Source organism: Coniosporium apollinis (genome assembly GCF_000281105.1).
Source record: "Coniosporium apollinis CBS 100218 chromosome Unknown supercont1.46, whole genome shotgun sequence".
Lineage (NCBI taxonomy): Eukaryota > Fungi > Ascomycota > Dothideomycetes > Coniosporium > Coniosporium apollinis.
In genome coordinates, this window is record NW_006913308.1 from 208,457 (window position 1) to 232,532 (window position 24,076).

At 54.4% G+C, this 24,076-nt stretch overlaps 9 protein-coding genes across 9 annotated transcripts; 2 read left to right on the forward strand and 7 right to left on the reverse strand.

Annotated features, from left to right (window-relative positions):
* Window positions 1-272: 272 nt before the first annotated feature.
* Window positions 273-1,940, reverse strand: W97_07914 (uncharacterized protein; the record flags this gene model as incomplete). Its single annotated transcript, XM_007785783.1, has 2 exons — window positions 273-1,865; window positions 1,914-1,940. 2 exons carry the CDS (start codon window positions 1,938-1,940, stop codon window positions 273-275), a joined length of 1,620 nt encoding a protein of 539 aa, XP_007783973.1.
* An 858-nt stretch (window positions 1,941-2,798) lies between these two features.
* W97_07915 (uncharacterized protein) lies at window positions 2,799-8,534 on the reverse strand (the record flags this gene model as incomplete). Its single annotated transcript, XM_007785784.1, has 5 exons — window positions 2,799-2,995; window positions 3,061-3,210; window positions 3,262-8,031; window positions 8,087-8,181; window positions 8,230-8,534. The coding sequence occupies 5 exons, from the start codon at window positions 8,532-8,534 to the stop codon at window positions 2,799-2,801; spliced, it is 5,517 nt and encodes a 1,838-aa protein (XP_007783974.1).
* Window positions 8,535-9,584: 1,050 nt separating this feature from the next.
* W97_07916 (uncharacterized protein) lies at window positions 9,585-10,040 on the reverse strand (the record flags this gene model as incomplete). The annotated part of the gene is made up of 2 exons (XM_007785785.1): window positions 9,585-9,901; window positions 9,953-10,040. 2 exons carry the CDS (start codon window positions 10,038-10,040, stop codon window positions 9,585-9,587), a joined length of 405 nt encoding a protein of 134 aa, XP_007783975.1.
* A 3,268-nt stretch (window positions 10,041-13,308) lies between these two features.
* Window positions 13,309-14,991, forward strand: W97_07917 (uncharacterized protein; the record flags this gene model as incomplete). Its single annotated transcript, XM_007785786.1, has 11 exons — window positions 13,309-13,458; window positions 13,516-13,578; window positions 13,632-13,735; window positions 13,797-13,925; window positions 13,989-13,998; window positions 14,052-14,146; window positions 14,197-14,224; window positions 14,273-14,314; window positions 14,364-14,744; window positions 14,793-14,834; window positions 14,887-14,991. 11 exons carry the CDS (start codon window positions 13,309-13,311, stop codon window positions 14,989-14,991), a joined length of 1,149 nt encoding a protein of 382 aa, XP_007783976.1.
* Window positions 14,992-15,021: 30 nt separating this feature from the next.
* On the forward strand, window positions 15,022-15,668 carry W97_07918 (uncharacterized protein; the record flags this gene model as incomplete). Its single annotated transcript, XM_007785787.1, has 4 exons — window positions 15,022-15,046; window positions 15,127-15,252; window positions 15,311-15,579; window positions 15,648-15,668. 4 exons carry the CDS (start codon window positions 15,022-15,024, stop codon window positions 15,666-15,668), a joined length of 441 nt encoding a protein of 146 aa, XP_007783977.1.
* A 943-nt stretch (window positions 15,669-16,611) lies between these two features.
* W97_07919 (uncharacterized protein) lies at window positions 16,612-18,161 on the reverse strand (the record flags this gene model as incomplete). Its single annotated transcript, XM_007785788.1, has 5 exons — window positions 16,612-16,774; window positions 16,830-16,860; window positions 16,913-17,675; window positions 17,731-17,962; window positions 18,100-18,161. The coding sequence occupies 5 exons, from the start codon at window positions 18,159-18,161 to the stop codon at window positions 16,612-16,614; spliced, it is 1,251 nt and encodes a 416-aa protein (XP_007783978.1).
* A 1,025-nt stretch (window positions 18,162-19,186) lies between these two features.
* W97_07920 (uncharacterized protein) lies at window positions 19,187-20,438 on the reverse strand (the record flags this gene model as incomplete). The annotated part of the gene is made up of 2 exons (XM_007785789.1): window positions 19,187-19,991; window positions 20,047-20,438. The coding sequence occupies 2 exons, from the start codon at window positions 20,436-20,438 to the stop codon at window positions 19,187-19,189; spliced, it is 1,197 nt and encodes a 398-aa protein (XP_007783979.1).
* Window positions 20,439-20,774: 336 nt separating this feature from the next.
* Window positions 20,775-22,032, reverse strand: W97_07921 (uncharacterized protein; the record flags this gene model as incomplete). The annotated part of the gene is made up of 3 exons (XM_007785790.1): window positions 20,775-21,716; window positions 21,769-21,813; window positions 21,871-22,032. The coding sequence occupies 3 exons, from the start codon at window positions 22,030-22,032 to the stop codon at window positions 20,775-20,777; spliced, it is 1,149 nt and encodes a 382-aa protein (XP_007783980.1).
* Window positions 22,033-22,613: 581 nt separating this feature from the next.
* On the reverse strand, window positions 22,614-23,921 carry W97_07922 (uncharacterized protein; the record flags this gene model as incomplete). Its single annotated transcript, XM_007785791.1, has 2 exons — window positions 22,614-23,453; window positions 23,508-23,921. 2 exons carry the CDS (start codon window positions 23,919-23,921, stop codon window positions 22,614-22,616), a joined length of 1,254 nt encoding a protein of 417 aa, XP_007783981.1.
* Between the last annotated feature and the right edge of the window lie 155 nt (window positions 23,922-24,076).

Below are 24,076 nucleotides of genomic sequence, written 5' to 3' on the forward strand. Positions count from 1 at the left end.
TTTGACCGGCACGCCATTGAGCCAGACACGGATGTGAACTCGCCAGTATTACATGTGGTGAGTTACTGGGGAACGCCATGAATACACGAACTGAAGGAGTCTAAGCTCCGAATACAGCTGTCTTTCATCGTATCCAAAGCGACATCAACACCTGCAAATGCACCTTTAAACACCCTCGCTATGCAAGTTCAAATAAACCAAGCGCAAGACCTCCATCGCACGGATAGTTCCCCAAATCTCTCATACATTAGGCACCCGGCCAAAACGAACGATTACTTCCTCACAGCCCCCACAACCCTAACACTCCCACTCCCAAACCTAACCCTCCACCCCTCCCTCACAAGCATCCTCCCCACCGCGGGTCCCAACCTCCCCACTCCCCCAACAGAGTGATGTCCAACCCCCGTAACGATCTCAAACCCCTCCCCGACCCCCTCACTTCCCCTCAACCGCTTCTCCCCCAACCCCGCCCACCACGCCTCCACGCCCTCCCTTGCGATCCTGACCGCGTTCCGCACGTCCACGCCGTGCAGATCTAGCGTGGTAGGGGTGGATTGGGATGCGACGAGCGCGTCGGCGGCGGAAGCGGAGGCGGTGGCGAGAGAGGCGTGGGCATCGCGCCCGAGTTGGGAGTAATACCCCGCTGCGCCGAGCATGAGCCTGTCGGACTTGCCGCGGCGGTAGGCGGAGGAGGCGCTAGTAAAGGCATGGGAGCGAGCGGCGAGAAGAGCCGTGGTATCGGCGGCGGAGACGGGGTGGGCTGGAGTGGAGGCCCTGGAGGGGGGTTTGGAGGAGAGACCGAGGTCGAGGGGCGCGTATTTGGGGATGAGCTCGACGCCGCCGGTGAAAGAGTTGGAAGGGGCGGTGGTGAGCGCTTTGGCGAGTTCGTGGGCCGAGGCTGTGGAGGGGGCGGTTAGGCGGATGAGGGCGGTGGCGTAGGGGAGCTTGAGGGAGGGGAAGTCGGTGGTTAGGTCGAGGGCGTTTCGATGGGTTCGTTCGTCTGGTTTGCTGCCCTCGTTTTCTGTGGTGTTGGCCGCAATGAGCGCAGCGATGGTTGGGCGGAGCGAGGCGCCGTTCTTGTGGTACATTGATGATGCGTACTGGTATGGCAGGTTTGTTCGGGAGGTTATGAACTCAATGTCCTTGGTTGCGCTCTGCCACTTGTTCGTGGTACTCTTGCTATCTGGGGCTGCGGGTATCGAACTGTCCCTGGAGCTGGCTGCCGAACCGACCTTCTTCCACTTCTTCGCCTTGCCTTTTCGTCCCCGTGGTAATGCGTGTTCCTCAGAGAAGGCATCGATACCTTTGGCCACTATCCGCTCTTCTGGATCCACGCCATCAGCTTCCGTCTCTTCGAAGTAGACGTGGTTCAGCAGCTCGTCCGTCGCTCTGCCAAAATTCCCATCGCACTTCTTCAAAGTGTACGAAATGAGTGTAGGTTTGACGGTAGGAAAGGTATCAATAAGTCGCGCCACCTTCTCGTCGGTGCTGAGGCGTTCGGCATCCTCGACAAATTCATTGTTGCCTGCCATGCTGGACGATTCGCCCGAGCCGGAATCAGATCGTGTCTTCAAGCCTGTAGCAGACAAGCCGTTGGACAGGCTTGTCAGGTCTGTGTCTTCAGACTGCGATGCTCCGTTCTCCGTCTCCTTATCCGAGTGGCCATTGTCGCGCTCTGAGCTGAGAACGGCTGCCTGCCCGCTACTGCCAGAGGGGTCAAAGTCTGTGGTCTGTTCATAAAGGGCCGCTTCTTTCAGCGATTCCAACATCAGTCGCGCTTCTTCAATTCCGGTGTCACCATTGTCGGCGAAGTCGGCGTAGATAGCACGAACGAGTGCTGAGTCTAAGATCGGACAGTAGTCCCTCTGCACCGCGGTCAGCAAGCCCCGCGCAGACGATATGTCGCGATGTACCTCTAACCCTGCGAGCTGCTCATCCATACTTGGCTATAGAATCCTGTGGTCTTGATTCAAGAGATACTGCAAATATCATACTTGAGATGCTAAAGGGCGTGTGTCTGACGTCGCGGAGCATGGACTGAGACAATGGTCTGCTAGTCCGGTGAGGTGCTTCTGAACTTTGTAGCGACCGCTATTAGAAGGTCAAACGAAGGTAATGTAGCGGATTGGATTTGGGCGACAGATGTCAGCGGCTTTGGATCGCAGAATCGATGACGGAGTGCGGCCGCTCTCCGGATGATCCCAGGGTCCGCTTGAGCCTCATCTGCCCCTTGTCAAACAGGGGTCGCCGAAGAGCCTCATATGACATTCAAATCCAAAGCTGCCCGGGTTCTTATCGTTGTCGAAAGCAAGCCTATGCAAGGCGCACAAGCAAATGCAGTAATCCAATCTTAAGCATTCACCCGCTTTAGTTACGACCAGAGCGGTTGCGGATTACGTCTTACCCAACTAGCAGCACTTCAAGTACACTCATAGCATGTCAAACTTCTATAAACCCCCAGCTCGTGCATACACACCCCCAGTCCTTCCTGATACCCACTAAGAACCGAATCATTCGCCGTGCCATGCAATCTCAAAGCAAGAAAGCGATTGTCAATGCAAGCCATTAGTCCACTTGGACTCAGTAACGATGCCATAAGCCAGTCGATGCCACTCCGAACCGAACCACACTCATTATTAGGGGGAGAAGGGGAATGACACCTTGCATGCCCGCCAGCGCCTACTACCATCCATGCCTTTCATGTCTCCTGTCTGCAATTTCAACCCATTTCCGGCCGTCAGGATCATAGCGAGTGACGAGCGTCTCTGCAGAGTGAACTCGCAGCCCTCAGAGTCTCCTTAAGATAAATGGAAAGCGCCCTGTCCCTCACTCATCGCAACCTGCAACTTCCTGCCCAGCACCTCAATGCTGCTATAATCAGGCATCTTAAGGTAATTGACGCAAGTCATAACGCTGGGAAGGTAGTCGTCCGAGGTAAGCGGGGGTTCGCTTGGCTTGCAAACCACGGTGAACATTGGCGTGAGGCTCTTGAAACCTGGGAGGGTGAGTTAGCTGGAGGTCTGGGGGAGGTGCTGTGGAGACGGAGAAAGGGATGCTCACCTCCGATGGGAAGTTTCGGACTGCCGGTGACAAACTGGAGGAAGTCCCGCCGTCGGGTAGGAGAGAGCTCGCTCATGGTTTGAAGGAGGTTTCGGACACTCTTGCTGTCGAGGTTGTAGCCGTGGTCCGCCTTGATTGAGTCCATCAACGCTGCAGAGAATGTTAGCTCAGTGTTTTGGAATTGAGAATTCTGGCACTTACTCTCCAGCGACCAGTCCTCCTCCACCCGTCCGAATAGCATGACAAGCTCATCCGGAGTAAAGGCCTTCAGTGCGGAATAAGGGAAAACCGCGGAGAAGCCAGCCCGGAAGGCGTCCACTTGCCTCTGCACTCCGCTTCCAAGTGTGAAGTCGAGGACCTTCTCGAGGTATAGGGCAACGTTGTCGATTGTGACAGCCATGTTGGAGCCATTGGGTACGAGCTCGATGGTAGGGTATCCAGGAAGCGTGAAGTCCAATCCAAGATCTTCGACGTGCGTTCCGTGAACTTTGATATTCTGTGCAGCCTGTACCTTCTGCGCCGCACTGAGGCGACCGTCCTCGTCGATCTTCTTCTTCGCAGTTGCGAACTGCTTGAGCATCTTGAGCGACTTGGCCAAACCATCATCAACGGACTTGACAGCGCCAAGCGATGGAGCAACAGCCGTAATATCTCCGACGCGGAAAAAAGTCGGGTTGAACGACACATCGACAATACGTGAGTCGAGCATAGATCGTGCAATGAACTTGCCGAGGACCTTGAACAGTTGCAGGATCCGCTTGCCGTTCTCGCTGTTGGCCTGTTCTTCGCTCATAGGCGCAGGGAAGAGGCCCTGTTTTCCAAAGGCGAACTCGCTCTTGTCGTCTGACTCGTTCTCCCTCCAAAGCTTGATCCGCTTCTTCGAGAACTCTTTCGAGACAGTCGAGTAAAACTCAAGCGTTGGGCCAAGACCGGTGCCGACCTCTTCAAAGTACTCGACCTCCAGCACGCTGGGCGAAGATCCGTACAGCTCCATGACTTTGATCGCTGATTCGAGAATCCTGTTGCGTGAGATGCGGACCTTCTGGCGCTGCAGGCGGCCCAGGAACGGCCGCTCGTCCCGGTGTCGATCGCGCCGCGAGTCGTTGGTGGACTGGGCGTTCTGCCATCGCGTCATGGATCGTGAGTAACCAAATGAGGTCGACTGCAGGAAGAGATGCCTGGTCTCGAAGGGGAACAAGAACGGATACAGCCGAGCAAGGTCCTCACTCCAGGTGGGAAGGCAGTTGCTCGCTACGATGAGTGGTTCCTCCAGTTGCCGATTGAGCTTAGCGGTGAGCTTGGTGTTGACGAATTGCGAGACGGATTCAGCTTTGAGCTTGATCGTGTCTACATTATCGGAAAGGACATCGTCCAAGTTCGAGTTGAGCTCATGCAAGATGCTTAGCAGTCGGAGGATGCCGGAAGTCGCAGGATGACTGGCCAGTGACTGTGGTAGATCAGAAGTTACAGGGGATGTAGGTTCTGGAGTCGGGCTCAGAGAGCTGGACGCCGGCGGAGGCCCTTCTACGCGCTTGATCTTGATGACGTGAGGAGTCGACCAGACGTTCCGCGCAGACACTTCCGAAGGCTGGGTCTGGTTGAAGTGCACAGCTCGGTAAATGGTCGTTTCGTTCGCAATGGTCTGCCCGTTCATGCTGAACTCGAGATGCCAGTCTTGGGGCGTTGACTGGATTGCTGCAGCATATGACATGGGCCGCGAAGACGAACCCGAGCCGCCTAGATAGCCTTGCGATCGAGCAAGAGCAGCGAAACGCTCGAACCGATCGGCGGTAAGAGAACCTGGGGCTGGTGCGCCTTGGACCGGAGTGGCTATCCGCGTCCCATCGTCTTTGCGAGCGCTTACCTTGCCAGTGGCAGCATACTCAAGAGTGACTGGGTCTGGGTCTGGTTCTGGCACATCTTCATCCATTTCATCCTCGAGTTCGCCCATAATAGCATCCATAACACCATCTTGAGATTCGTCTTCGTCGTCCAAGGGAGCCTCATCAGCGCACTCAAGAGGGTCCTGCAAGTTGTCTGAGGGCTCTGCGGGCGCTGGCGGCGGAGGCGGCGGTGGTGGGGTCGCTTGAATCTGAGCCTGATGCCGTCGACTCGAACGTCGCGTGCTGGAGGGCCTCTCGGGTGCTCCAGTCGAACCTGGCGTAGCGGGAGGTGGTACAGCAGCTTGCTTAGATCGAGTTTTCTTTACACTGAGGCGATTAGTGGAATCTGAAGGGTTTGCTGTCTTCGAAGGTGGAGTGGCCGAGCTTCCGCCTCCTAGCGGTGATCGGCTGCTCAGTGCAGCAGCATATGCGGCGATCGAACTCTCCCGGCTCTTCGGAACCCTCGGACGCTCAGCTAAGCTTATCCTTGGGCGAAGGTAGTCGTCGAGTGCTTTGAACGTCGCGATCGCATGGATGGTAACTTGGAAGCTTCGGAAATTCGCCGGTATGCCTGAGTCTTCGTCCGCGACAAGTTTCAAGCGCAGCTGCTTTGCAAGCATCGATGCAGCGCTACCCCGGTTACTGTCGTAAGAGTTCTGATGGACAGTGATGACTTCGAAATGCTCAGCGCGACTTAAGAGATCTTGCAGTTTGTGAACCAGCACGCTGAATGCAGTGGCGCTTGGGGCTGCGGTCCTCTGATCGGTTTGCACGCCTGAACTCATGAAGGTTTTGAGAAAAGCGGACCTCGCATCTGCATTCTCTTCCGCACTTGGACCGGAGAAAAGATCCAACAGCGCTCCGAGAATTCCAGACGTCAAGAGTTCGTAGCTAGTGATGCTTTCTAATGGATCAGGACTGAAGTATTCCGCAAGCCGTCGGAACACCTCGACACTGTCAGTGTCGCCCTGATTGGATATGTGTGCTTTCATAGCTTCAGCCATTGACTTCAGGTCCTCAAGGATGCTGGCTGCCTTTTCTTGCATGATCTTCTTGCCTTCCGTTTCATGCACTTCCATGAACTTTCTTGCACGAAGGGTAATGAGGTCTTCGACGTCAGGCATTGGAGGGTGAACGTACGTTTCCTCCTCAGACGATGAAGACTCAAACTCGTCGTCACCACCACGGATCCCGTCGTCGTGTTCCTCGAGGTCGTCTCCATCATCTTCGGAATTGTCTTCATCACCGGCAATGTGAACTTCTTGCTCCAGATCAACGTCCTCCTCAGAGCTCGTGTCTTGGCTTGAGGTAGCAACAGGCTCAACATCAAACCCTGCTTTCCGCAGCTTCTCTTTGAGTTCAGGGATCTTACAGGGCCGGCTGGCCAGCTTCGATATTTCAGCAATGACACCCTCGCGGTAGAACTGGTAACGGTAGATTGGCTCGAGCCGCTTCAGTAAGAGTTCTGCAGCCTGCAATGCAAAAGTCACGAGTATGGCATGATCTCGCTGGGACAGGATCGAGGCTAGGAATGATGCATATGGTACGGTTCGAAGTGCGTCTTCCAGAATATCCACATCCAGGTTGGAGAGCATCTTCAGTTGGGCGGTAAGAACTTTCTGACGTACACTAAGGTTGACCGTGCTGGAGTAGGCGTCCGTAAGTGTGGGCAAGAGTATGGTAGCGAAGCGCTTGACTTCGTCTTTGCATTCCTCGAGCAGCTGCACGCGCTTGTCGTTCGGTTGTTTCGACTTTGCTGACAACGTCATGTAGTCATCTCCGGAGGGTCCAACGTCGAGAAGATCATCCAAGTACAGCAGGCCGTCGCGTGAGACACTTGGCAATAGCTCGCAAATGACGTTCAGTGTCTCGAAGACCTGATCCCGTGGTCGGTGGATCAAGGCTTGCATAATGACCACGCTGTCGATTTTTGTTGCGATATCGTCTGTACCACTTGGCGGTGACACGCCAGTCAGGATTTGGTACAGGGTGTCTACAACCTTCATCTTGAACAGCTCCACGGACAAGCGAGGGCTTGCACGTGCGGTGATAGCCAGTACCCTGAGGAACTGAGTGTGAACAGTGGGACCGATGAGGTTTGTGCTGCCCGGCAGTAGCAGACGGAGGACGGCACTTAGCAAATCCGTGCTCACTAGCTCTTCCAGCTTGCTTTCTTGCCATTTGAAGCTCTCGACGATCCTAGAGACGCACAAACAGCCCTGTTCAACGACCCTCTGATCACTGCCGTTGAGAACGTTCAGCAGGATGGGCATGGCATCCCGGACAACGGGGAACGAGTCCTCCGGCAGGTTTCGACAGCAGTTGGCAGCTGTAGTGACCGCAGACCGCTGGGTACCTGTAGCGAAAAAGTCGAGGTAGGTGAGACATGCCGTAAGACCCCCTTCGCGGACTATAGACGCTGGAAACTCAACGGATATCCTCTCTAGTGTGCTGAGCGCTTGTTCCGCGACGTCGATGTAATGGATTTCGAGCAGCTTCTGGCAGAGTATAGGCACCGCGCCGCCATAGACAACAGCGGGAGTAGCCGCAGGCAGAGCCTCCATCAGGTTGGCAATGCAACGGCATGCGAGAAGCATGATCTCCGGGTTCTCCTCGCCAAAATCGCTTGGCTGCATGAGTTTGACAAGTTCCTTTACATACTGGTCTGGCGAAAAGTAGCCGGCGAGGTGATCTTCATTGAGTAGAAGTAACAGTTCGGACAGTTCTTGGAGAGCGATAAGTTGTACGGACGGATCGTGTGATCTAAGGTTTTCCAGGATTCCTCGAAGATTTGCAGCTGTTGCCGACATCATGCCACTCAGCGCGCGTAGTGTCCCTGAGAGGCCGCCTGGACCGCCGGACCGCCCAAGATAACGGTTTGCAAAGGTCTCCGGGTCCAGCTCATCGTGAGGGTGAGATTGTTCCCCTTCCTCAGCGCTGTCGTCGGTCGAGTCCTGGCTTGGATCCTTCTCATTGTTGTCTGCCTTCTTCGTCTCTGGCGTATCGGCCATCGCGACGTCTTCGTCGAGTACTAATGCCGATTTCCTAGTACGTCTGGATGATGATGGGGGCTTGCGTGATGGCGTTTCTTCAACAAAATCAGTCAGCCCTTGCCATCTGTGTCATGAGAATCCTATGCTCACCTTTGTTTTCCTTCCTACGGCTGCCACGCTTGGGCGACGATGCGGATGTGGTTGCCGGTTTTGCATTCTTGTCCTCGGACGGTCCTGCTGGAGGCCTGCTACAGTCAGCAGTTGAACCACGACGGTCAACGAGTGTGAGGTACCCCATGTTTGACATGGCCGTGTCTGCCTTTGCTCGCCTCGACCGTGCCACAGGCACGGGAGGTGGGGGAGGATCTTCGGGTGCTTCAACTTTGGCCCGCTTGCTAGGACCTCGGGATGCAGCAGCTCGTGTAGGCGCGGCGGCGCTCGGGCTTGTGTCTTGAGTGGTTGCCTTTCGCTTGCGAGATGGAGGCTTCGGTGGAGGCTTAGGCGGAGGAGCGGTGGTAGCGGGCGGCGGGTTTGCGTTGTCGGGATTTGAAGAAGCTGCTAGAGACCTCGCAGTAGAGCGAGTGATCCTGGGAGACATGAGAAGCCGTTCTAACGACAGTGACGACTCGCAACCCTGGCTGGATATTGCCGTGGTGGTCACGAAAGCTTATGTAGTGTGTCGCGGGGTGGTGGGGTTGATGAGGTGAGGTTGCGCAGCTCAAGAGGAAAGTTTTGGACGATGAGATTTTGTTCGGTACCTGGAAGCGAGCGGTGAAAGGTCCGATGCGTGAGAAACCTGTGAAGGAGGAAGATGCTGCTTCTGGTCCATACCACGGTTCTACGACGACTCCGCCATAGGCGAGGCAAAGCGAGCGGACGGTCTTCAAAGGCTCCGGACGTGGACGTGAGCAGGCGCGGACCGCGTCATGTGCCTAGGGACCCCGTGCAGTTTGTAAAAGGATCGTGAGTGCAAGATAGCGGGCAGTTTTTATGTAGGTAGGTATTGAACAGCACTCTGTAGCGCTTGGTAGTAATAGAACACAGTAGTAAGTGGCCGTTGGCAGACGAGTTAGGGATGGCTTGTGCGGTCTGGGTGCGCTTAGTCTGTTAGTGGACATTTATTACCATCGTGTTATGCAAGCGGCCGCTCCTTCGGTCGACACACCAGGGGTGTTCCCCAGAACTTGCTGTTTGAGGCCAAGTGCCTCTCGAACTGGGGCTGAAAGTCCTTGTATCCGTGGTTCTCTCGCACCTGAAGCTTTACAAGGGAGGGTGTGTTGAGTACGGGAGTACAAGCATGGATGCGGAAAGCTACGTATTTAGGTAGGTGTTAACTATCATCAAGAGTATCCGAGAAGTGAGTGAGCATGCTGATATCGATTCAATCTAAGGCTACAGGAAGACAGCAGAGTTGCTCGCCAGTTGAGTTCTTAGTGGAGCTGACACTCTCGGTTTCCCCAAGCGAATATAACAGATTAAGCTCCCCACAAACTTCCAATAGGTTGTTCGATGACGGAGACGCCAATTCTCAACCCACTGTTATTATGTTGGAGCATGTACATGTGCTCATGTCTCAGTAAACAGCGCTGGATCGGTGTAGGATATAGGATTTGGATCTCCTTCCGCTCATATCTAGCGGACCGCTCCACTACAACCCAGCATCTTTTAGAATCTCCCTCCATACTGTCACGATTATGTCCGGGCTGGGACCTCCCAGCTCCTTGAGCCTCTCCATGGTGAGCTTGAACCATTTCACATCTTCATTCCCACCGGCCTTCTCCTTCAACTCTTGAAACTCTTCCATCGTAACGCCGCCACCCATCAACACAGCCGTAGGGGCTATCCGTTCAGCGGCGTCCCGCTCAGCGTTCGTGCCGATGCCCGATGACGGTCCCACAAGGTCGCCGCGAAGGATGGCCGGAAGTTCTTGAAGCGCAGCCTCGTGCGTGAGGCACACGTGGACAACTTGCTCCTGCGTCAGTAAGATTTCCTAGGGAATACTGTATGGAGAAGCACTATCGTATTCTGGCGACAGTTTCTCGCCGACGGCTTTCGCAATATCTGCGTGGCGGCCGCAGACCGCAAGAGGGATGCCGGAGGACATGATTGTGTGTTAAGACGATGCTGCGGTGGATGACCATCAACTGAGATGCCCAGATATGACCTGTCTCTTTATGGAGTGTTCTATGAGGTCCTTCACGGCTCGCTACTTGCAACTCGGCCGAAGCTGACAAAGTCGATACGAGTTCAGCTTCAGCGGGGCAGCGACGCCTCGGACTTATTGCTCATGAGGAGCTTGTCTTCGTGTATGACTCATTTATATTACGATGATAGATCGAGGGCTTCTCGAAAATTCATCTCTGGCGGTGTCTTACCTTATTGCCAATAAATGATAGGAGCACGAGAACAACCGGAGGTACAGTAAACCCTGGAGGTGTTGGAACCTCCGTCTCGGCCCCAAGCGCCGTTGCCAAGATTCCACCCACTTCCCGTCTCACGCCTGCCAGAGCTCAACATCATCAACACCATCAACAAGCTCTGTAACCACCACAAGTACCGTTTGTCGAAGTGCCAAGAGGCTGGCTGCAACAGAGGGACGCATCGTGACCACGGAACCTGGAGGCTCACTCGTCCTTAGTCGACTATCACGGCCAGTCCATGATTCGCGTAGAGGCATATAGTAGAAAAAGAATGAAAGACGAACACACCAGCTTTAGTGGCTAATATAACATGGACCCTGGCTTTGAGCTTGTAACGGGAATCAGGAGACGGCAGAGCGACCTGGCGTGTCTAAGGTCTTGTCCCCTTGAGCGTTCATTCCCAAGAAGAAATCCCAGACGCTGTTGAGTCTCTTTCTTGAATAGAGAAGGTCGTTAAGAATGACAGGTCAAAGCTGAGGAGCTGGCCTACCTCAGGCTTCAAAAGGTGTGGCAATGTCCACATCTGCCTGAAAAAGGGTGAGCCCCAGTGGAAAGCACGGGAAGGAGAGAACGCCGCATGTAGCTAATGCCAAAACTCATGCAAGGCCTGTTTTGTGCTCACGCGCGATCCGGAGCAGTCCCTCGCGATCCTAGTACTCCCACTCACGGAGAGGTTTCGTCTGGAGCAGTCCTGGACCAGTATCGAGCACTGGATGAGGAAACCGAAGTAACCTGCAGAGAGTGACTTCGATACAGGCGGCTCCGCAGCTGCGTACTCGCTGCAATAGCTGTGTTAATTCGTGTGTGACTACAAAGCAATCTACGCCCCTGGATCCGTCTCAGGATGACCTCAGCCCCACCACGCAGATGTGGCTCTGCGAGTTTGAGGTGCGCAACCTCACAGTAACCCGATGTCATGGAAACTAGACGGTCCATCCCACAGGTTTTGTCGAGCGTCGGCAGCAACACCGGCAACACCACAGAAGCAGCTACGTCTAATCCACTGTCGCCTCGCATCAAGCTTACTTCAGCCACAGCAGCCGGCGGTTGAAGCCCTTATGTGCCAGCAACACTGGATATGCCGAAAGTTGGTCCCGAGCAGCGCGCCCGGCGCCGGCGACATCATACACTGCGGCTAGCGGCGGTGGGCACAATGGGCAATGGGCAGGCGTTTGGCGCCAAGGAAAGCATCAACCGGCAAGATCTTGTGTACTGTACCCAAGTGAATGTTGTCAAGATTCCACGACACCATGCCAAGACCCGTTCAAATCTATCCAACTCCGTCCAGCTTTTGTCAGTCCGTCCTCGGGCCGCCCGGAGCTTAGTTACCAGTCCGATGGCGCGTCCTTACCTCGTTGGACCGTCCAAATGCCTCCGACGACAACGGACCGATTAATGGACACCCTGCCATGAGCTGGACCGTCCGTCAGGTTGGGAAACTCAAGGCAGGGTTGGCGGAGAGGTGAGAGCTGGAGCTTGCTGCCAGTTCAGCTCTAGCAAGCGGGCTCTGACTTTCTCTCGCATTGAAGACACGCTCCTTCTGGTGTCGCATGCCTGTCGGCTTCGCTCGGCGACGACCAGGGTGTTGCCGGCATGTTCTCCGAGGATACCGTTACCGTTCGCGTCCACTAGGCGACAGTGACCGTGCGCACAGCTCCTTAGATTCAGGGGGCATGATCGAAGTCCACGCGCAAGATAGCGACAATCGCAGAAACTGGAATTTGAACAAAGGCCTTCTATGCAAAGGGTTTGTCTACTTCCGCAACGTCTGCAACAAAAAGGACATGGACACGCGCCGCCCCATGCTGCTCGAGAGCACCGATCCCGCCATCTTCGACTCGTTCGTTCAGTTTCTATCCAAGGGGGGACTACGAACTTACGGTTTCGGGCGTTTACGGTGTTGCTACAGACGAACAAGCTTCCCTTCTACAGCAAGACGGCCTACGTAAGCTTTTCGCGAGGGAGTGTATCATATATCTGCCATGCCTTCCCGGCCTGAACAAATTTAGGTTCCTAATCTAGCGTCGGCTATTCTAGCGTAGCAGAATGTCAAGCTCCTCGTCGCAGCGATGCAGAAGGCTGTTAGGGAAGAGATATCACATATGATAGAGGCCATTGACGAGATTGCGGATAGCACAGGTATCTAGCAGCCTTGTGTGCTATCGTAGATACAAACCGATGCTCTTGCGTGTGGGTTATCCAATCATCTGCAAAGTGATGTATCTGGCGGACCTCTGTGTCTCCTCGGGGAGAAAGACATAGCTAGCTCCTCTTTACGCTTTTTTGTCTACCCAGAAAACAGACATGGCCAGCTCTTCTACACACGATGCCTTCCGTGCTTCGTATTCCCTTGGAAAAAAGACATAGCTGGCCCCTCTACGCACGGTGCCTTCTGTACTTTACGCTCCATCGCTTTTTTGAGTGACGCGCATCTTCGCAATGCATGCCATGACATACAGGGCGTCAAAATCCATCCATCCTTGGATTGGTCACCGCTGAAGCAACACGCAGCATCCTTAGTACTTGACAACCACAGTCGTTGCTGCAAGGCGTGAGGTGGTGTTATTGATCCTGGGAAGCTTCGGCCCGAGCCCGAGAAGCGAGGCCAAGACTGGTTCCCGCGGTGGCTCGGCCCGCAGGCGCGTCAATTTCTCGATTACACTCCAACATCGTGTACAGTTGGAGACACAGTTGGTGACGACGCTGCCAGAGCGGACTTTGTCCTTATATCCGTCGGCGAAAAGTGAAATGCTGCCCGGAGGTGAATGGAGATTGCGGCGCCTGGCCCCGAACGGCGCTGCAAGCTCCTACATAAACATGGAAGCACCTGCCTTGGCGGACACATAGCGGCCTTCACGCCTGTGTTTGACACGAAGCGGAACAGTCATCGGAACACAGATACTCCAAAGAGCAAAAGCTGCCCTACTTGGCCGGACATCGACCACATCGAAAATGGCAACGACTGATTTAGAGAAAAAACTGCACAAGCCCGAAGAGGACAACTCCGCATCTAGCCCTTCAAATGGCTCTGTAAACCAACAGGACGTGGAGCAGGCAGGAACTTCACCCGGGCAAGATGCGCGCTCCATTCATGGTGTCAAAGTACGCATCCATTTTCCTTTGCTGTACTTGTTGGCCGCCGCTAATCCCATTTTGCAGTGGTTCCTGGCGGTGTCCGCTATGCTCTCCAGTACCTTCTTGTTCTCGCTCGATAACACAGTTGTCAGTCTCGCTTCCAACGGTCCGTATTGTGATGGTACTGACCTGCAACAAAGGTGGCCGACATTCAGCCTGCAGTCATCAACAGCCTTGGGGAGATCGAACAGCTCCCTTGGATGGGTACTGGATTTGCTCTCGGAGCCGTCTCCATTCTGCCTTGGTACGCATCTGAAAGTGTTAGGAGACCGTCATAGAGTCAACATCACTCACACCGTCGATAGGGGCAAGGCATACGGAGTATTCAGCATCAAGTGGCTTTATTGCCTTACCGTATTGATCTTCGAGGTTGGCAGTGCGCTTTGTGCAGCTGCACCAACGATAGATGCGTTCATCTTGGGGAGAGTCATTGCGTGAGTCATCTCTCCACACAACGTGCACGCTACTCCGGTTTCGTTGAGCTGATGTATCTGCAGAGGTATCGGCGTAAGTCCCAAGAGAACAGTCTCCTTGCCCCACAAGTGCTGATTCCGAGCTAGGGATCCGGTATGTACGTTGGATGCATCACGTACCTCGCTGTGACGACAACCGTCAGAGAACGGCCCACTTACATGGGCATTCTGGGCGTGATCTGGTAGGGTTCTCAACGAAGTCGCGGTGGGATCTTGATTGACATTCCTACAGGGGCGTCGGGACCGTGCTAGGTCCAGTCGTAAGTTAAGCTCTCTGTAGTATTCACTCGCAGCGGCTGATCTCCCAGGTCGGTGGCGCCTTTGCAGACAGTTCTGCCACATGGAGATGGGTGAGTCTGGCTGCTCAGTCTTTGAAGAATTACGATTGACAAGCTCCAGTCTCTGTACATCAACCTGCCCATCGGTGTACTGTTCGCCCCAGCCTACCTGTGGATCCTGCCAAACATCAACTTTCAAAAGGACACACCGTTGAAAGACAAGCTGAAGCAGGTTGACTGGTTTGGCATCAGCTGGTTCTACGCCTTTATGACCTGCTCCATCATGGCGATCAACTTTGGAGGCAGCTACTACGTCTGGGACTCCCCGAATGAGATCGCTCTTTGGATCCTCGCTGGTGTATTCTTCATTGCTTTCGTTCTCTCCCAGCACTTCCACCCCTTCATTCCGCGCGCGCAAAGGCTCTATCCAATGCACTCTACACGGCGACCACTGCTTGTCAACATCCAAATGCAGCTGTTTTTCCTGTCTGGAATCCTCTTGGTGAGTCTAAAGACCGAGTTGAGGCACTGCAGCCACTGACTAAACAAGGGCTCGGCATACTTCATTCCTCTGCTGTTCCAGTTCGCATTTGTAGGAATCCCTTTCCTTCGGCGCACTCGGCCTTCAGCTGATTGCGTAACAGGGCGATACGGCACTTGAGGCCGCTGTCCGCCTACTGCCATACATCGCCATGACCGTCCTCTTTTCGCTCTTGAACGGAACACTCATGACCAAATTCGGCTACTAATTCCCGTGGTACGTCTTCGCGGGCGCCGCCATGACCGTCGGCACGGCCTTGATGGGTAAGTGATGTCTTCCCCAAGTTGATCTGTAATCTAGCTAACGCTTCCGGTCACTGTGACATCTACAACGCATGTTTCAGCTATCTATGGCTTCACCGCCCTCCTCGGTATGGGCGTCGGTTCGTCGGTCAATGCGGCATACCCAGTTGCGCAGGCACTGGTGACGCCGGAAGAGATAAGTGACTCTGTGGGTTTCACAAGTGTCGGTGAGTACCGAGAGCTACCACATTATCAGGGTGGACAATGTGCTGATCCGTCCCAAAGCCCAGTCTTTCGGCATAACCTTCTTCCTCGCAGTCGCTGGGTCCATTTTCCAAAACACCGCCGTCAAGAATGTCTCTCCCCTCTTATCGGAGTACTCGGTGCAACAGATCCGGAGTCTTGCTGCTGGAACGTACAGTACGGAGTACCAAACACTCCCAGAGGCCGCCCGCGCATCTGTCGTCGCCGCTATTGTGGCCTCGATTAAAAATGTTTGGTACCTCCTGCTGGCTGCTAGCGCAGCGTGCTTTATCCTGTCCTTGTTCTTGGGTGTAAGTATACCCCCTGCGCGGAGAAGAAGCGCGCATGACGAAGTTGGTACTGACTTGTTCATTTGTAGAGGAACAAGCTCTTTGCGTAACGGTGAGAATGTGCAGTCGTAGCCCCGAGACTAGGCAAACACTCTTCCCATCTACATCGGCAAGGTGATTATGAGTGTGGGAAGCAGGCCACAGCGGTGAACGCAAGATCTGGTTCATAACAAATCGGAGAAGGCGCCGGAGACAGGGCAGTCAGGTAATTCTTCTTAGGGGGAAAGCTTGCGGGACCTCGTGGCACTATGCCTAAGCTTCGTACCGTCAATACATTCGCTCTGGACTCATGGTACCGCTGCTCCTTCCACGAATTTTTCTGGGGAAATGTGAACCATATCCATATAAACCGTTCAGTTCTTGCAGTTTACAGCTGCCTACTGAATGACTCCAAGATCGAAGCCCAAATCAGATCAGAAGTTTCATGATGAAGCTCCCACTCTTCCAGTGAGTGTGTATACAAAATGTGGCCTTCGCGCACCTGTTGTTGTTTTGAGGCTGTGAAAGTGTGCCGCAACCGCTTCGAAGCCCGCCGCCGCACTGGCCCTCCACATCATGATCCACGGCATGAGCAATAACAACACCGTGAGCATTGTCAAACAAAGAATTGGATCTGTTTGAGCGCAGACTACAGCAGACTGAAAGCTTAGATCTCAAGCACTATTCGGAGCTGGCGATGCATGCGCCTCTCCCGTGATCATTCTCGCTCCAACATTCTTACAAGCGCTTCAGCAGACAATCCCACTCGACTGAGGAACAATAGTACACAGTATGATGCCTTGTAGGCTAGCACGTTTGACGCAAGACTGTCTGTTTTCAGAGCTACACTATTTAGACTCTGCTTAGATTCGTTGGACTCGAGAAAGACACCTTCGTCGCGCACGCCTTCTAGTCTCGTCATACCCAAGCAGATGTACCATCACCGCACTGATTGAGTAGCAAGGCAATACACGTAGACTCTACTCTCATCAGATCGTGAACGACCTAGCACACCTACGCGTCGACACGCTTTTTAAACACCAACTGCGGACCGTCTTTCGCAGACGTGAAATGGTCCGTCAGCACATACTCACTAGCATTTGCATCGTCTGGGTTTGCAAAGCGGAAGTCGTAGAGAAAGAGAGTCCGTTCAAGCGCCAGCGAGATCTCGAGGTATCTGACATGATCAGCTATACTCTATCGCAATCGAGCCCGCGGGATCAATTACGTACGCTAGGGACTTTCCGGGACATCCCCTCGGGCCTGGTGCAAGCATTAGCAATGGCACCGCAAACATGGCGTGCGATAGACCTACCAAGGGAGAAAGGATGAAACGCGCTCTTGGCCTTCTGCACACTCTCCGGCGTCCACGAGCCTTCACCGAGCCACCTCTCGGGACAGTAGTCAAACGGCCGCGGGTAATACTGCGGACTATGATGCATTGCATAGGTGCCGACGCCTGCGTCGTAGCCGGCAGGCACACGATGACCGTCGACGTTTGCGCCTCCACGCTGGGCCTCTCGCCAGGGTGCACCGCCGACAGGAGGGCTCAGTCTTAGGGCCTCGTCGATGGAGGCGCGTAAGTAAGCACATCCGTTGAGCTCGGCTCCACCTTGGATGTCGTCTAAAGAGCGGAATGTCTTGCAGATCTCATCAGCCAGACGCTGATGAGCGTGCGGATTCTTGGCGAGGTAGAAAAAGGCGGCGGCGAGGGTGGTCGAGCTAGTGTCACTGCCGGCGACAATCAAGAGCGTGCACTCGCTGACGAGCTCATTCATGGACATTCCCGCTCCGGTCTCCGGATCTCGTGCGTCTTGAATCAGTTGGAAAATATCCTGCCGCCCTTCTTTGATGGCCAGACGCTCGGTCGAGATGTCGACGACCGTCTGGAAGAACTGGGATCTCCAGACAGCGGTGTCTGGGAAGAGGATGAGGTCCGCATAGAGATTTGTGAGCCAGGGCATCTGCAGGAAGATGCCGGCTCGTTTGGAGGACGAGGCAACGCCGCGGATAATGAAGCGGTTGAGGGTCGAGGTCAGCATGCCAAAGGACTTTCCCAGCAGGAGGTCGCTGAAGACCTGGAGTATTTGGTCAGAGTGGAGGTTTGAATCATCGAAGGAGGGTAAAACGTACGTCGAAGGTCAGGAAATTGCAGGCATCTGACATGTTCTTCTTTGGGCCCCAGCTCCGAGCCGATGCAGGCGCCTTGAATGCTTGACCGGCGGCATAGTCCACCTCTGCGAGCTGCTTCAGGAAGACATCAATTCGGGCCTGGATCTTGGGTTCTGCAGTCCGCAGAGCAGCATCGCCAAGACCTTGTGAGATCAGCTTGCGCTTGCGGCTGTGCTGGGCCTTGTCGATGACACTGTGGGTGCTGTGTGAATCCTTCTATGCGATGAAGCTTGAGTAGGAAGCGGCCTTGCGGAAGTTCTTGCCATGGGCATGGATATCTTTTAGGCTAGCCGCAGTATTGACCAGGATCCGATTGGGGGCGTAACGAACGACATCGCCATACTTCTCGTGCTGAGCAAGCATATCACGGTGAATGGATCCTTTCGTGGCATAGTAGAAGCTTCGCGCCGCTGTGATTTTTCCGAGCAAGGGGCCGGGATACTTGCAGTAAGGATGCAGGGGCGAGAGCCGGTACGCTGCCAGACAGACCATCTACCTTGGTATATAAGCATTGGATCTCGTTTCACGCTCATAGTGCATCCGTACATATAGAAAACCCAAAACTGCTCCGGACCCCAAGAGAAAGAGCAATTGATGCAGAATGGCCATCACTGGAAGTGCGTTGGAAGCAGACATTTTAGACCATAAGGGGGTTCCTGAAAGTACGAGAACGGACGATAGGAGACAGCTCTGAAGCCCAGCGATGATCACGTTGCCTTTAGATATACAGCAGGACAAGCAGAGCCATCTCACTCGAGCTTCGTTCTCGCAGCCGACATACCATGAGGAATATCACGACGGCCCGGCGTGAAACATTGGGCCTCTCGGGCTCTGGCCGTGATGCGGCCGAGACGCCGAGCTTCTTACCACATATTTCGGAGCCGGACCGAGCCTCAGCGAGACTCGGCGTTTACAGCGCCCTTGTGACTTCAGTGCAGCACTTCCCAGATGACGGGTCGAGCTGTCCGTTAGCGTGGCCAGAATACGGACTCACGATGGGCTGTGAATTGGAAGGGCCTAACGGTCAAGGGGCTACATTTATACCGCAGGCAGGGGCTCAGGTGCTGCAGGGCGGGCGACATAAGGGGAAGATGTCTATGGTCGCATCAGCTTCGTGAAGTATACTGCGATTGGAAGAGCACGGAGGCATAGCTATTCCAAGCCTGCCAACTAAGGGCGAAGATTGGCGGGCAGCATCCTGTTCATTGGAGTGGAAAATGTCAACATGAGCAGCGTCGAGACGGCAAATGTACTTTGCAAGGACTGGTGATGCGTATTTTGCTGCAGAATAAGTCGATGTAACTACCTGATTTGCAGGAGCAAAGCGGTGGGAAACAAGGGAGAAGTGGCAGTCACGTGCTTCCCTTCCCAGCTGCGCGCGTCATAACATCCCCATAGGTACGAGCACACCAGTCCATCACAGATTCCTGGATACAGAGCATTTGCCGCCCACCATGTCTTCCTCAGCGCTCAGCACCACTTCATCTCTCGCCCACACTAATCCAACCGCAACGCTTGCTGGTCCGCACACTAGACAACCGCAGATTGATATCATCCCAGCCCCGATCACTTGCAGGACCGACAGGCGCTGCAATGAGTCCCAGTGTAGCACGGCCGCCCACAGCAACGTCGATCCATACCCGATATATTGATCAAGCAGCATGAAGTTGAGCACGCCCTCGCCGATTGAGGCCACAATGCCGCTGGCGGTTGGAAAGAGCAGGTGGGCTGGCGCGAACGCAGCCAGTGTAGAGGGCGTGTAGAGTGCCGGAAACAGGACGGTGCTGAGTGAGAGGGTCACAATCGCGACGTGCACGACCGTTGTGACCACAATGGTGATTGCGTAGAGCACGCGCGCGTTGACGAGGTGGGCTTGAGGCGACCGTGCCGCTCCTGCCATACCCAGAGAGACGGCGACGCGCGATAAGATGGCGTGGATTGCTCCAACCCAAACCGGAAAGAAGGTCCAAACGGAAATCACGGCTTGCTGAGTCCTGAAGCTTACAATCCCTGGAGATGGCAGCGCCATGCTGACGCTTGGCAGGATGTACCCAAGGAATACCGAAAACGGCAACACACGTAGATCAAGCGGACGGATGAGCAGGGCGTCCTTGCTGGGCGCTCCGTTTCCTGGCCAGCGGACGGCAAGACAGAGCGTGTAGAAGATTGGCCCGAAGCACGCGAGGGTAAGATTCTGCATGGCGCATGCCCACATAACTGTCCTGGACCGGCCAGTTAGCCTTTGCCTGCCGAGTGCAACGGCACGCAACTACATACCACGATACGACCGTCTTCAGACTCCCAGCACGCGCACCCTCAAGCCAGACTAGCATCCAGATGCCGACGAGTTGTCCCAGGAAGTAGACCCCTGTAAGACTGGTATCGGGGTGACTGCCATCCAGCGCTTCCCAGAAAAACAGCACCATAATCGTGAACCAGTAATCCACCGGTACAATCCCTGTGAAGGTCATTCGCAGAGGTTCGTTCGTGCCCGGTACCGAGGGAGTCTTGGCCCCTCGAAGCGCCAGTATTTGCATCAAGGTTCCATCGAGCAAGGATCGACCCCAGGTAATGTAGAAGGCAGCTGCTGAGAGGCATCCGAAGATGACCTTGAGCGTGTCGTAAGGTAACCGCTCTAATCCGGCGGACTTTCTGTTGCGAAGATTCATGGTAGCAAGAATACCCTAGTGAAAAGTAGGTCGGCAGAAATCGAGGACAAAGCCATCGAGCACTCCGTAGGTTATTGCATTTAAAGCTGTATCTCGAGCGTGCTTGTAGTAGCGGCGGTGTTGCCTTCGGCGCGAGCGTCGGCGCTCGGTCCGAAGACGAACGAAGGCACATGGTTCCTTTACCTTCGCTGTGGCCCCCGGGACCTGTCTCGCGGGCTGTAACGCGAAAAATGGTATGATTGGTTAAGGCATTCGATGTCTCACCACCTTGTCTTTAGATTTTAGCTACAGTGTACAGGCTTAACTCAGTGCATTGTGATTCATTCTGCCAGCTGACTACAGCAGATGTGGCTTTGGCTGATACAGTTCCTCAAGATACAGCTCCTCCTCCGGCGTAAGCTGCTTCCCCCTCGCGCTGAGCGCATCATCAAGTCTCTCAATGCTAGTGACACCCACGATGGGGCTAGCAACGCGCTTCTCGATCCAAGCAAGCGCGACGTCCGACATGGTCCACCCGCGCTTATCCGCCACCTCCTCGACCCGCCTGATAATACTCTCATCCACCTCTCCCCATCCCGTCTGTCGCATAGCTCCCGAAGCGACCTCACGCGCCGATCGAAGCGACGAGCCGCGCTGGTCGGGCCTTCGCGCAAGATGGCCGCGGCAAAGCGGGCTGTACGGGATCAAGCCAACGCCCGTCATGTTACAGAAATAGTTCATCTCGCGCTCCTCCTCACGGTACAGGAGGCTGTACTGGTTCTGCATGCTTACGAACTTGGTCCAGCCCTTCTTCTCCGCGACGAACTGCATCAGGGCGAATTCGGTGGCCCGCATTGACGACCCGCCGAGGTAGCGCACCTTGCCCATGCGCACGAGGTCGTGGAGAGCTTGCATCGTTTCTTCGAGCGGCACGCTCGGGTCGAATTTGTGGATTTGCAGGACGTCGATGTAGCTGGTTTGAAGGCGGGCGAGCGAGGCTTCGACTGCGTTGAAGATTGCTTGTCTTGATAATCCTGCTCTGCTATCAATACTAATATTCCAGAGAAACTCGGCGTAGGGCTGCTCACCGCTCTGGTTGATGTAATCTGGCGTTGCGGCGATGAGGTCCATCTTAGGCCCAACAGGCGGAAAGAAGCCAGGCACATCATCCGACTCCCCCACAAACGCCCAGCACTTCGTCATGAGAATGACTTTATGGCGAGGGATCCCGTAGTGCCTGAGCGCCTTTCCCATGATGACTTCAGATGCTCCATTAGAATAGTTGTTAGCCGTATCCCACTGCCCAACATCAGCCACGTCTCCTATACACACAATATTGCCAATCCCCTACCGTGTTGATGCCTCTATCCCACGCCGCCTTTAGCAGCGGAAAAGCCTGCGCGAAGTTACATGAGAAACCGCTTCTTCAAGATGCATTCGGTCATAATCACACTTCGTCTTCATCAAGCGCCCACTTCAGCGGGCCGTCCGGGCTGCCAAAGCCCATGCCGCCGAGTATAGGCACAGAGACGCGGAGGCCGCTCCGGCCCAGCTGTTTGTACGAGCATTTTGTCGCGTCGATGAGGGACTGAGCTTTTGGTGAGAAGAAAGACATCTTAGGAAGTGCTTTGTAACATAGGTATGATATAGAATTCAGAGTTTAGTAGTTGAAGAAGAGGATGTTAAAGCTTCATTGAGATGTTTAAGGTTGTGAAGCAAATAATGCTGGGTTGGGGCAGTGCTTGGCGCTCCGGGCCGAACGCCGAAGGGAGTTTGTGGTTCGCGGCAACACGACTATGCAGACATCGTGAGGACTGCAGACTATACATAAGAAGCTTGAAACCGGTGGGAGTGTGTTCGAGAATACAGCTTTGCATCGTGTGGAGCAATGTATGATGCTTAAGCTTGTACTCGAGGCACAGTCGTCGATAGGAGCTTTAGAATAAGGAGTTATTAAGAGGCAGGAGCTAGCTTCTCTAACTAAGATAAAAGAAGATTTGTCTATATTTGCTCTATCTTGAGTCTACTTTATCTAACAGAGATGAAGGCTCTGCAACTTACCGGTTCGTGGCAACTGAAAGTCTAATAAGTGCTTGTGATAAGGAAAATTCCCCCTAGTATGCTTTCTAAACGTCTATCATGATTCGCGGAAATCCTCCACTCTTGCTCGGCCGTATCACACCATAATCTCATCACCTACTCAATGCCATTGACCTTACAAACCTGCGCCGCGAACTTGTTGATAGTCATACCCTGCCCAAGAAGCTGCTGGAACGGAATATCAAGCCCATATTCCTTGAAGATCCAGTTCCTCAGCTCCGCACCAATCATGCTGTCAAGACCGTAGTCCGCAATGGAGATGGTATCCGGCTCGAAATCGTCACGGTCGACCATCAGCAGTCGAGACAGCTTGTCGGCAAAATGGTTGGCAATAGCCTCGATGGCTGCTTGCGGAGAGCTGGCGGCGCCTATCTCGTCCAAGATGGAGTGATCGGACCCAGGGGCACTTGCTCCCGAGGCCGCGGAGATGGTGTGCATGAGACCCTTGAAGCGTGCGTCTTGCAACCAGAATGCATCTGTAACATCGTTGCCAGAGAGTACCTTCTGTAACCTGGCGGGATCAAGGCCGGCAATAACATGGTCGAAAGGTTTCTCGGTGGTCTGTGTCATCATCGCAGCTTCGAATGACTCCAAGAGGTCCTCCTCATCGATCCCGTAGATACCCTTACGTTTGAGGGCTTCTTCAATCTCCAGATTCTCGGCCACCACGCCTACACCAGAGATCATGGGGAGCACGAGTGATGAGCAAGGTAAACCTTGAGAGACCCGATGGCAGGCTAATGCATCGAGGTAGGCGTTGCTGGCAGAATAATTGGTCAGACCCGGCGTTCCCAACACTCCAGAAATCGAGCTTGTGCAGACGAAGAAATCCAGCTGTTGGTCTTTCAAGGCATTGTGCAAGTTCACTGTACCGAAGACCTTGGGTTGAATCGAAGTCGTCCAGTTGCGATGATTCATAGACTGGAAAAGACCGTCCTAGTGCGTGTTAGAGATTGTGCGAAGACAACGCCTGTGTTATTGAAGACTTACTCTCAGTACCATCGCGGCTTGCACCACACCACGGACAGGGAACTCAGCCGGCACGCTCTCCAGAGCACGGTCAACGTCGGCACGGACGCTGGCATCTCCACGAATGACTTGTACTATTGCTCCCGCTTCCCGAATGTCGCGCACCAGAAGGGCCGCTTGCTCAGCATCGGTGCCCGACCTAGAAAGAGAAGTGAAGCGCTTGGCGCCTCTCTTCATCATCCACGATGTCAAGCTTCTTCCCAGACCACCAAGGCAGCCCACTAAGAAGTATGTGGCGTTGGCAGAGAACTCCAGAGGTGTGCGGCTAGGTAGGAGGTGAATGGGAGCTTCGGAAGGCTTGTACTCAATAACTGTCTTTCCGTTTCCATCCGAGAAGCTGGCAACAGCATTATCCAGCTCTGCCAGGTTCCTCATTCGAATTGGTCCGAGGGCTGGCAAAGCCTGACGCCGATAGAGGTCGATAGCAACGCGAAGGAGGAGTGCAAGCGCCTCGGGTTGGTATTTGAACAAGTCCAAGGTGTCGAACGGCAAGCATTTGGCACTCTTGCGCGTCGGGATACTGTCCAAAG